Here is a 12832-nt window from a genome sequence, read left to right as displayed (position 1 = left end):
AACTGCATGAAAAAGACAGCACCTTTTTCAAAACCTATCATATAATTAAAATTTTATATGCACTTATGTGGATTTTGTGTACACACACATACATACACATACACAAAATATGTGTAGTGTGTGTTCAGCCATACACACACACACATGAAAAGCAGAATGCGTTGTGTGTGTGTATGTGTATGTGTATATATATATGTATATGTACACACACACGTGTGTGTGTGTGTGTGTGTGTGTATACACACACACACACATACATACAAAATGCATATAAAGTCCATATAAAATTTTAATTATATGATGGTTTTTAAAAAAGGCACCACCTTCCTCATGCAGTTTTGGAGCTGAATTTAAATCCCCAGCAATTTTGTGCAGCATCTTAAATTAAAGGCTGATTGGATTTAATGATGTTGGATTTTTTAAAAATGCTCCTTTTGCATTACTGCACCTAATTTTGTGGGTTTTGACTTACCTTCTTCTGCCGGTTGTTGTACCTGGTGTATTTTCTCCTTTACATTGTTGGATTTGGTGGTAGAAGGGAGTGCCCAAGAAACTTCTCAACAGAGGAAATTTACAAGAGTCTTGTTGGTCCAACTTGGCTGACACCCAATTAATTAGTCATCAAAAGAGTAGTCACAAAACTCCCATTAACTCTAAAAACCAGCAATTCCTCCATAAATATAAAGCTGGAGGGGATATGTAGTATGTGCCATCTGGGACCAGGGAACTCTTGGTTTTCTCACTCCAATCTAAACAACAATGTCCCCTCAAGTTCCAATATATAAGAAAAAGACAGCACCTTTTTCAAAACCCATCATAGAATCAAAATTTTATATGTATTTTGTGGAAGTATGTGTGTATATGTATGTACACATACATGTATGTATATACGTGTGTGTGTACACATACAAAAAATATGTGAAGTGTGTGTTCAGCCATACACACATGAAAAGCATAGAATGCGTTTTGTGTATGTGTGTGTGTATGTATGTGTATGTATACACACACGTGTATATACATATGCATGTGTATATATATACACACACACATACATACAAAATGCATATAAAATTTTAATTATATGATGGTTTTTAAAAAAGGGGCCGTCTTCCTTATGTAGTTTTGGAACTGAATTTAAATCCCCAGCAGCTTTGTGCAGCATTTTAAATTAAAGGGGAATTGGATTTAATGATGTTGGATTTTTTTTAAAAATGCTCCTTTTGCATTACTGCACCTAATTTTGTGGGTTTTGACTTACCTTCTTCTGCCGGTTGTTGTACCTGGTGTATTTTCTCCTTTACATTGTTGGATTTGGTGGTAGAAGGGAGTGCCCAAGAAACTTCTCAACAGAGGAAATTTACAAGAGTCTTGTTGGTCCAACTTGGCTGATACCCAATTAATTAGTCATCAGAGGAGCAGTCACAAAAACCCCATTAACATTAAAAACCAGCAATTCCTCCATAAATGTAAAGCTGGAGGGGATATGTAGTATGTGCCATCTGGGATCAGGAAACTCTTGGTTTTCTCTGTCCAGTCTGTCCCCAGTAACTTCAACTAGTCCAAAATATTATAGTTGAATATAGCCAATTGTTTCATCCATAGTTGGAAGTTGCTGGGGATTTAAATTCAACTCCAAAACTGCATGGAAAAAGACAGCACCTTTTTCAAAACCCATCATAGAACCAAAATTTTATATGCATTTGTGAATGTATGTGTATATGTATGTACACATACATGTATGTATATACAAATGTGTATATGTGTGTATATACACACATACACAAAATATGTGTAGTGTGTGTTCAGCCATACACACACACACATGAAAAGCATATAGAATGCGTTTTGTGTATGTATGTGTGTATATATATACTGTACACATGTATATACATATGAATGTGTATAAATACATACAAAATGCATATAAAATTTTAATTATATGATGGTTTTTAAAAAAAGGCTCTGTCTTCCTTATGTAGTCTTGGAGCTGAATTTAAATCCCCAGCAATTTTGTGCAGCATTTTAAGTTAAAGGCGGATTGGATTTAATGATGTTGGATTTTTAAAAAAATGCTCCTTTTACTTTGCTGCACCTAAATTCTGTGGTATTTGACTTATGATATGTTCTTCTGCTGGTTGTTGTACCTGGTGTATTTTCTTCTTTTCGTTGTTGGATTTGGTGGTAGAAGGGAGTGCCCAGGAAACTTCTCAACCACAGAAGGAAATTTACAAGAGTCTTTGTTGGTTCAACTGTTAGTTATAATAATTGGTGGATGATTTTCTCAACCTCTTTTTTCCCATCTGGAGAACTTGAAATAATCAACTGGCTGGCTGGAGCCCCTTTCTTGCCACTGTGATATTTTTGTTTGCAATGGTTTTACTGTAGGACACCATTCCCAACCTGAGACGGTACTTCCAAGTTGTGCAGGATTTGAATAGCCATTAACCTGTGCTGGCTACAGGTTATGGGGTTTCCTGTCCTATATATCTGGAGAAGGCATATGGCAGGGAAGGTTGGGTAATGCCATCATGATGCCTTTTCATAGCACAAACCTGTCACCAGGTGGACTGACAGCAGTAGTCACTGGTAACTGCAAGATTGACTTTTCAAAGCTTGTGTCAACTACAGGTATTATGGGCTCATTTTATCAGTGATGGAGTATCCCCTTTAAACACAGTTTCTATGGCCCTAATGGTCAAGAAGAACACTTGTAGATTAACCACTGCACTTGTAGATTAACACTGCACAATGGCTATATCCAACTATAATATTTTGGACTAGTTGATTACCTTCTCTGATTAGTTCAAATTAGATACTGCAAGCTTATCCAAACTGGCATATTCCAGATGTTTCAATTCCCACATTCTTTCCCAATGCTCTCTAGGGGGGATTCTGGGAATTTCATGAAGTGACAGCACCTCAAGTCTGGTTAGAAACCATTTCCATGGAAAGGACTGTAAGAACATCCAGGTCATTCGTCCCTCTCTAATGTTATTTTGTTTTATTTAATGTTGTTTTAAATTTAGCCAAAAGTTACATGAATTGGTTTTTAACTTCATTTTGGAACCTCCTTTTTAATGGCTGGGGATACGCAAAAGACTCAGTTGCTGAATATGATAACTCGGCTTCCTTTTCTCATTGGGGACCCCACATGTTTTAAAGTGGGCGCGATTTTCAGTTGCACACTACAAGCAAAAGAGCCATAGGAAATTGTGGCCCCCTGCTGCTGCTGTTCCCCTCCTCCCTGTGTATACTGCAAAAGAAAAAGTAATACATCTGTCTGTTAATTCCCCCCTTGTAAATAGTTTTCTATTTTACTTTTTGGTGGTAACTATTGAGATAAATATTTTAATTAGATAACTTATAAGAAATGAATTACATTGTGTATCAATAAAAGCCAAACACTGGAATTTGTCTCATTTTTTCCCCCTCTCTGGAACTGTACCCTCTGGCCCCCCCCACCTCCCAAAATATAACAATTCCTAGACTGTCTGCCAGGCTGTGCTTCCATGCCAAAAAAAATAAGGCATGGAGTAATTGGGAGTTTTAGCTAGAAACAGAGGTCTGTGAGAACTTAATGGGGGTTCCATGAGAGATCAAGAGCAATAAGAATAAAATTTCACTTGGACCCAGGCCAGAGACTTTCGTGGGCATTTTTGGAAAGGCCGGCCATGCAATATAGATGCAATTATGCAGCATAGAATTGGGGAGGCAAAAGGGAAAATGTATTACTTTGGTTATGAAGTACTGTATGTGCTGTACTGTAGGCATTTCTAGATAGCCAACTACATATAGTACTTTATAACCGGAATTACTTCTGGATCTTTTGGTTGAAGAATTGGGGTGGCCAAAACTTTTAATGGAGAACACAGAATTTCATACAATGTTCCTTCCTGTGTATTTTGGTTCCTATTGGCATGAGCACCTTGTTTTTGTTCATCTTGTTTTTTATCCAGAGAAAGTACTGAAGGTAGCTTTATTCTGGATACTGTTCTAGATTTTATTTGTTCAAAGAACAAATTCTCCCTTACAGGAATTTATTTGTAATTGTTTTTTGTTCATCATGCATTAATGTGCATTGTACAAAAGATCGATCTGGAGAGTTATTTATCTTGAGACAATTTTTCAGTCATGGCAAACAGCAACATGTATGTGCAAAAATCCAGCCTTCTCTGCCTGGTTCTACCAGACCATGGTTGAAAATGTTGAGCTTTATAATCATAATATATTTGGAAGGGACCATGGTAGAATCCAACATTTTTAGGGAGTTCATTTTAGATTTAAAATTTTGGGATGGTTAGGACAGATATTAATATTTATTTCCTTTAAAGGTAAATTAATTGTATTTCACACCTGTAATTCCAATATAGTTAATTAATGTCGGATTATCAAATTCTTTGCAATGAACTCTTAAAGGCTCTACTCTGGGTTTTGAGGGACTACAAATCTTGTATCTCTGCCATCTGGGGAATATTTTTTTTAAAAAAAAGATAATTCAGGACCCACAATTAAACTCCAAAACCTGTGAATGGTTTTGAGGACCCCTGAGGAGGTCTTGGGGGACCCCCTGGGATCCGAGGACCATGGTTTAAAAAACACTGGCTTAGCGCGCTGTAGGTGCCCAACCCTGGAGGTCCATAAACCGTCATCTGGGGCTAAGTTTCCCCCATGTAAACCCATTGCCACCGAGCTTGGTTGAGCACAGCGCCACTTGGGAAGGAGGACGTTTTATTTCTCGATGCCTCACGAGTTCGGCAAACGAAGGTAAAAACAGCCATCCGGTTGCCTGGGCAGCGAGAAGGCACGGCCCCTCACCACGTGATAGGGATGGTCCGGAAGGACGGCACTGCGCCTGCGCTCCCTCACTTTCGTTGACGCGCGCGCGTGCTACCGGTGGTGACTCCAGGTTTCGGGGTGGTGGTGGGGGTGGTGGTGGGGGTCCCCTCGCGCTCGGCCATGTCTCACGGGCACAGCCACGGCGGAGGCAGCTGTTGCCATGGCGACGACCACGAGGAGCCTCCTGAGCGGCGAGGCCAGGCCTGGGGCCTTTACCTGCGCATCGACCGCGAGCGCCTGGAGTGCCTCAACGAGCGGAGGGAAGGCAGCGGGGCGCAAGTGTTCCGCGCCTGGGAAGACCGTGGGGATAGGCAGAAGGTCGGTCTCTCCCCGGGAGCGGGCAGGGCAAGGGCAGGCGGGCCGTGGCTATTGACGGTTCAGGTGTTTCAAGGAGACGCCTTTCACACAGCGCCCGTAACCCTGGCGGGAGTCGTGTCATAGGATTCCTGCCAGCTAAGGGCGAGCGCAGCCACAGAATGAATATTAGGCTAGATGAGGATTTTCTCAATTTGGGCCACTTTAAGATGGGTGGACTTCAACTCCCAGAATCCCTCAGCCGGTAGTTTAAGCCCACCGAGTTTAAACCATATTGGCTAGGGAATTCTGGGAGTTGAAGTTCACCCATGTGAAGTGGCCAAGGTTGGGAATACTCAGTCTATACACATTCATTATGTGAATTAAGACTGACTTCAAGTCCGGAGTACAAGGAAACTGCAGCTGTGGAGAGGGTCTGGGAACAATTGTCGTTTGCAATATATATTTCAGATTGAATGTAAAACTCATACATTAAATCCTATTCATTTTTTCCCCTAGTTTGTAGAAAGTGATGATGATGAAGAGCTCTTATTTAATATTCCGTAAGTACCCCCTTTTTTAAAAAAAATATTGCTGTCTTTTGATTTCCTTTTGGAGATTTTATAAGGTGGTTTTGGAAGTGGGCTGATAGCAATCAAACAGAGAGAGAGCCAGTTTGTTGTAGTGGTTAAGGTGCTGTCCTAGAAGCCGGGAGACTGTGAGTTCTAGGTCTTCCTTAGGCATAAAAGCCAGCTGGGTGACTATGGGCAAGTTCCTCTGTCTCAGCCCAATCTACCTCACACAGTTGTGGGGAAAAGAATATTGGGTATGTTTGCTAATTTGAGCTATATATTTTTTAAAAGGTATGATAAAAATCTAATAATAATAGATTATTTTTAAAATAATTGTGTGGTCTTGTTATAACTAGATTCAGCCAAGACTGGTTACTAAGACAATTTATGGTGAAAAACTCAATGTTAGGGTTGTGTTAAGGATATGTAGTTATTTTGTTTAAGTCTTAACTGATGATTTTGTGGTTTAGTTCCAGAACAGATGGCAGGTGTGGCTAATGAAAACAATAAGATTCCTTGCAAGCTGAAATCCTTAGGTGCAGTAACTGAACAAAAAGAAATGAAGGACCAATGGGATTTTTTTTTCTTTTTGCAGATTTACAGGCAATGTGAAATTAAAAGGAATAATTGTGATGAAGGACCAATGGGATTTTTTTTCTTTTTGCAGATTTACAGGCAATGTGAAATTAAAAGGAATAATTGTGATGGGAGAAGATGACAATACGCATCCCTCAGAAATGAGACTGTAAGTTGAAGCAGTGGACAGATCACTCATGTTGCAGAAGTCCCTAATTATGATAGTTTTTTTTTTACTGCAATGAATATATGAATGGTTTTAGCCTTAATTTTTGCTTTAATAGTCTGAATTAGTAATAGCTACTGGGCTGGCTTGCTGTAAAATAATAAAATATCTTTTTGTTGATTTTGATACGTTCTACACTGAAATTCTGCAAGAAAAGAATTGGCTGGCTTAATGAAATACAGGACCCAACATGCACAAATATATGTGGTACTTTTTGGCTTCTTTGAAGTTTTCAGATCTTCTGCCTATATATTAACACAGTTGCCAGAACATATTTATTCAGGATTTAGTTTCCTCACATCCTTTCAGTCACTTACAAATTTTCTTCTCTTTAGCAGAATTTACTGAATTTGTACTTTTCTTTAGCTATTTTTGTAGTAGTTGTCTTTTCCTGAACTTGCTATTTCTTTCATGCAATGAATAAATAAAAGACTGGGAAAAATTATTTCTGGAATTATAATAATGATTCTTGATCTCAAGGAATTCTTATAGATCTGTTTACCAGCCTTTGCTTGAAAGTGAAATGTCTTTAAATGGCTACAATTTTAAAGTCTTGAGAGCCAAACAGCTACTAAAAGAATCTGGAGTGTGCTTGTATTATCACTGCTTTATAAAGTTATAATTTCTTTCCACATTGTAAATTTCAATACATGAGCTGAAACAACTGCAATTTTAGAACTGCAGTATATTGTTGATGGCTTTGCTTGACAACCATATTTCCATTTGTCATTTGCTATTCTTAGTGGCTGGTTTATTTACACATTTATTATGAAACTTTATATGCCTCACTACCTCCAAGGACTCAGAGTGATTTACAATAATAGTACAAGGAGAGCCCGTTTGGTCTAGTTCAGGGGTAGGCAACGTTGGCTCTTTTATGACTTGTGGACGTCAACTCCCAGAATTCCTGAGCCAGCCATGCTGAGGAGGAAAAGAGAGGCTTCCATGCTGAGCCATGCTGGCTCAGGAATTCTGGGAGTTGACCTCCACGAGTCATAAAAGAGCCGAGGTTGCCTACCCCTGGTCTAGTTAATCACCAGGCTAGAAACCAAGAAATCAAGAAGCTGTCAGTTAAGGCATGAAAGCCAGCCAGGTGACTTTTGGCTGGTCATTTTCTCTTGGCCCATCCCACCTCAGAAGGTTGTTGCTATGGGGAAAATAGGACGAGGAAGTACAGTGTGTATTTGCCACCTTGAGTTATCTATAAAAACAATAAAGACAGCATTAAAAAATTCTTAAAGAAAATCCCAAAGCAAAGAGTTACAGTAGCATTCCAGAAAGTCCACTTTCTGTGCCGAGGAATTTTTGGAAAAATCTTTTGTACTTGCCTTACAAAAAGTAAGTGGTGGTGTTTCCCTGTGGCTCAACAAATATTGGAGTTGCTGATGGAAGGTATTCCTCTGGCACCCTGTTCCTTGTTCCCCGTTGAGATGAGCACACAAGACAAACTAAATCTGTCAGGAGAAATGGTCCTATAAGTTCATCTGTGCTGACCCATAAAGGACTTCATAGATTAAAAACAGCATCTGCAACTGAACCTGGAAGCTCAGTGGCAACCATGCGCTGCAGCCTTGCTCTTAGTTATTAATTTCAGGTGCTATTCTTGTATTTCTGGATGATGGAAGATGCAGAAGTTTAAAAAAAGGGAAATTTGTCGTATGACTGAGGCCCTCAATTATAAAATTAATAATTTAATATATCAGTGTTGACTTATGAACATAGTTACTTATAGGCCTGTTTTGGGAAGTAATCTTTTTTTTTATGCAGTGTTGTAAACAACTGAAGCTGAAAGAACCGAAGAAGCTTCTAGGATGAGAAGCGAAAAGTCTTCAAAGAAAAACAAAGAAAGTCTAGTTGCCTCTTGGATGACAGAATCTCCATAGACAACTAAAACTGAACTTTTTCAGTATTGCTTTTTTGATCTTCATTTTTGTGCAGTCCTAAGAACCAGTTTGAGTATTCCTCCATTTTCTAATCCACATGACTACAGTGACTGGCTGTTGAAAACATCCTGTGACATTTATACAAACTGACCCTTGCCTTTTTCTAGGTTTAAGAATGTTCCTCATATATCCTTTGAGGATACTGCCCGAGAACCAGATCAGATCTTCAGCCTGAATCGTGATGTTTTAGGAGAACTGGAATATCCCACAAAGTATGTCATGGCTTATTCAGTCTTTATTCAAGGTGCCCAGTATTTGAGCCCCAAGTTCAAGAACATGCGCCGTGGACTCTAATAATTGAGGGTGCCAAGATGGAGGAGTTCTCTCCCAGTGCTTTTTTGTGGAGGATGTAACAGACTGTAAAGGAAACCATAGCAGTAAAAACTGTAGCTCTGTTTCAGGTGTAGGAGGAACTCCCAAAGAGAAGAACAAGTATTGGTAATCTGTATTTTAAAATGTTAACTTCTTTCTAAAATTAGTTAGTTGCCATATGACAGCCTTTCTGCAATCTCCCTCCCTCCAGTAGTATTGGAACTGAAATCCCAATCCCAGCATGTTTGCCTACAGCAACTGGCTGCCCTCTAGCAACAGCTCTCAGGGATAATAAACCAGAATGGCACAGCTAAAAATAAAAACCACTTTGTTACTCGGTGAATGAATTACATAGTGAAATATTGCCATTAGATCTGGGGGGAAAAAAAAGCTAGTGAGGCCCTCATGGAATGAAAGATAGAGGAACTGTGTGTAGTTAGGATTTAAAGCCTTGGACTTTGGGGAGATCAGCATCGGAGTAAGCTAATTTCTTATGTCCCCTCCCCTACTCTCAAGGTTTTCTTCCCAGAAGATAGGAAAAGTACGGAATGTATTACATTGATTTTATTTCATACGTTCAGGTGCCATATAGCCTTTCTGATTTGGGGCAGGTTATCAGAACGAGACTGATAGTTGTCCAATCAGGATTTCAGAAAGGGCTATCAGAAATCAATAAAACGAATGTTGCCATCAAAAGGTCTACAAAAATATTAGGGTAATAGTTCAGATCACTAAAACTGGTTAATGCTGCAGAAACTGCAAAGGGAGAGAGATCCTGGTGTGAATCAGTCCTAAAGAGGAACATCTGAGAGAAGAACGCTTAGAAAAGCATATTTAGATTGGTTTATCATGGGACTTTATCAGCATTGGGAACAAGGACTCATGCGTCCAAGACAGCCCAAAGTCCTCCAACAGTTATTGCAATGTAGAGTGTTGAGGTTGCTTTTTCTTTCTTAGCTTCTGAGAATGTTTTTTGCTTTTCATCAGGTAGAAATTCTAGTCCCGCTGAGCTATAATGAAAAGTTTTACCAATATTGCTTACCCTGAAAGGGAACAGTGTATGTCCTGGCACAAAGTGCCTGTGCTTGGTTCCTTTTGTTATTGGGAAGTACTGAATGATGATGGAAACCTCTATTTTTCTAACCAACCAACCTGTTCTGTGCTATACAGGTTGGTTAGCTTTCTTGGCTTGTCCTTTCCTTTACATGCCAAAACTGTTGGCCAGGAGCTTTTAATGTTTTTTAAAGAGTGAAGTAACCTAGGAATCTTGGTTTAGATATGAAATTGAACAAAGATACAGACAGAGGTTTTGCAGTTTGTTGAATTGATGTGGCTGGCGGGAAGTTCCAAAAAGAGCAATCTAGGAAGACACATCAATGTGCATACTTGCTTAAACTGAATGCTACAGTATTTTTATTGCAGAGTTATAATTTACTTGGGAAAAAACCCTTGGCTTTGATATAGTTTAGTTTTAAAGGTTAAAACGTATAAGTGTCCTATATGTTACAATTGTAAATGCAGATTTTTCCCCCCTCCTTTTCCAGAATTGCTCGCTTCTCAAATGTTTATCATCTCTCCATCCACTTCTCCAAGAACTTTGGTGCCAAGACAACAAAAATCTTTTACATTGGCCTAAGGGGAGAATGGACAGAAGTAAGTGTGAGGATGGAGATGACAGAAAAAAAAACTAAACAAATAGATGCAGGGTGCAGAAGCTTTTGGGATTGAAGGTGCACCTCAAACTATGCGCTTAGATTCGCGAACAAGAGTCTGTGAGACTCTGGCATAATGCTCATACTTAAGGGGGTGTAACTGCTGTTTTATTATGTCTTCCCAGGATAGCTTTGTTCATCATGGCATCCTTCAGTTACCTTGGACTGCATGCCTTTAAAATCTGTGTTGGTTGGGAGTTCTGGGAGAGGTTGTGTTAACAAATTCGGACTATGTCAGCTAACCCTGTATTCCACCCTTAAACTTCCTGTTTCTATTTGGGGTGGATGGTGAGGAATCTAAAGGAAACAGCTTTGAAAGTTATTAGTGTCCCCCCTCCCACGTTTTTGCCAGCCTGAATCACTATTAGTCAGATATAGCACACTATAAAAGACCTGTTTTCTTCATTAAATAAACTTTCCTGCCACCTCACTGGTTGGTTATTACTATGCCTCAAGAGGTAACTGAATGAGTGTTATTTTAAGCCAAAATATGTCCTTCCAACTGCCACTTTCAGGCACTTACAAATGGATTGGCATGAAAATGCCCCCAAGGTTTCCTGTTTTTACATAAACCAGGATTTATTTTTCTATGTTGAGCTGTTGAGCCAGGAGCTAAAGCGAAGAGTTTGAAGTAATTGTCCGAGTCTTGTCTTTCTTTCCTGTCTTGTCCCTTTTGCTGTTTTCTAGCCCAGTGCCTTTCAAGCTAAGCAACCATTGGCAGGTGTTGACTCGAATTCTGCCATGTTGAGTAAATGTGCGAAAACATTTCAGTCAAAACATCCTCACCAAGGAAGGTCCCATTCTGTCCTTGGAATGGCTGTTCTGATTTCACTGGAAATGTTCCAAGGTCAGAATGATTTGTTCTGACTCATCAGAAGTGCTCTGTTCTTGAAAGGGTTTTCCTCCTGGGAAGACCAAGGTCACTAGCTCATTTAGGCCCAGAAGATTTTCAGCATGTTCAAGATGTGATCTTTGGGGATTGAGATACATCTTTTGCACACCCCTGATTTTAAACCTGTGCATACAGTGCAATGTGAAGGAATGACGTGTTACGAATTTAGGTGGGAAGTTTATAAAAAGACAAGTTGCAAATTCCTTAAAAGAAGGACAAGTTATTCAGAATGAACTACATGTACAAGTAGTCCTTGACTTAAACAACAGTTCATTTAGTGACTGTTCAAAGTTACAACCACACTGAAAAATGTGACATGGCCATTTTTCACAGTTACAACCTTTGCAGCTTCCCCATAATCATGTGATCAAAATTCAGATGCTTGGCAACTGGTTCATATTTACAACCGTTGCTGTATCTCAAGGTCATGGGATCACCTTTTGCAACTTTCTCACAAGCAAAGTTAATGGGGAAGCCAGATTCACTTACCAATTGCAGTGATTCACTTAACAACTGTGGCAAGAAAGGTCGTAAAATGGGGCAAAACTCATTTAACAAATATCTCACTCAACAACAGAAATTTTGGGGTCAATTGTGGTCATAAGTCAAGGACTACCTGTAGTTTTTATAAGAGTAGATGTAATGATGGCTTGTCCAAATGGAGAAGGAAAATCAAATGATTGCTCTAGCTGTCTAAGATTCACAATGAGATGTCTAAAGAAATGTTCAAATTGTCTCTCTGCAGCCTCATCGACACGAAGTGACCATCTGTAACTATGAAGCAGCAGCAAACCCGGCCGATCACAAACTTGATCAGACCACGCCACAGACACACTTCATTTCCTAACTGGGAAGGCATCAACAGAACGCTTGGGTAGACTTGGGAAGATGTTGAACAGTTGAAGCTAAAAAGGATGGTGTGGCTATTACTGTTTTTGGGTGAGATGTACGCCTGTGGTTTTGGAAGGATAGAGTATCAAACGCTTGACAGCTATGTACAAAATTACACTATTGCCAAGATCAATTGTAAAAGTTGATCTTAAAATCATTAACTCTTCCTGTCCTTTACCATGTTTGTCTTGGCAATATCTTCTTGGCCCACAATGTTTCTAAATGGTGATTTTTTTTGCTTAGTTGCTGCTACTTTTCTTGCTGGCCTACGTAAGGGATGAGGCTATTAGGTGGTGGCATAATAATCTCTAGTGTATATAATTTTCCAGCATAATAGTGACTGGGCTGTGCACCAAAGTGCTTCAGAGATTGCCATAAGCATAATTCAATAGCTATCTTGCTGATGCATAACAATGTCAGTTGTGAGTTTAAAACCTAGAAAATATAAAGATTTATGAATTTATCTTGTCTAAAATGTAACTTTTTGCAAATAAATATGCCAGAGTATCCCTTGCTTACAACTTTTTTTAAAAAAAAAAATTCTGAACTGAAATCTGTCTTAATGATGAGATACATCA

At 39.2% G+C, this 12832-nt stretch overlaps 1 protein-coding gene across 1 annotated transcript; it reads left to right on the top strand.

Moving 5' to 3' along the window:
* Nucleotides 1–4867: 4867 nt before the first annotated feature.
* On the top strand, nt 4868–12761 carry PITHD1 (PITH domain containing 1). The gene is made up of 6 exons (XM_081335049.1): nt 4868–5154; nt 5650–5693; nt 6370–6447; nt 8555–8659; nt 10304–10412; nt 12109–12761. The coding sequence occupies exons 1-6, from the start codon at nt 4957–4959 to the stop codon at nt 12208–12210; spliced, it is 636 nt and encodes a 211-aa protein (XP_081191175.1). The 5' UTR covers nt 4868–4956; the 3' UTR covers nt 12211–12761.
* The last annotated feature ends 71 nt before the right edge of the window (nt 12762–12832 follow it).

Source organism: Vipera berus, assembly GCF_964194415.1.
Source record: "Vipera berus genome assembly, chromosome: 9".
NCBI classification, from domain to species: Eukaryota; Metazoa; Chordata; class Lepidosauria; order Squamata; family Viperidae; genus Vipera; species Vipera berus.
This window is presented reverse-complemented; position numbering and strand designations above follow the sequence as displayed.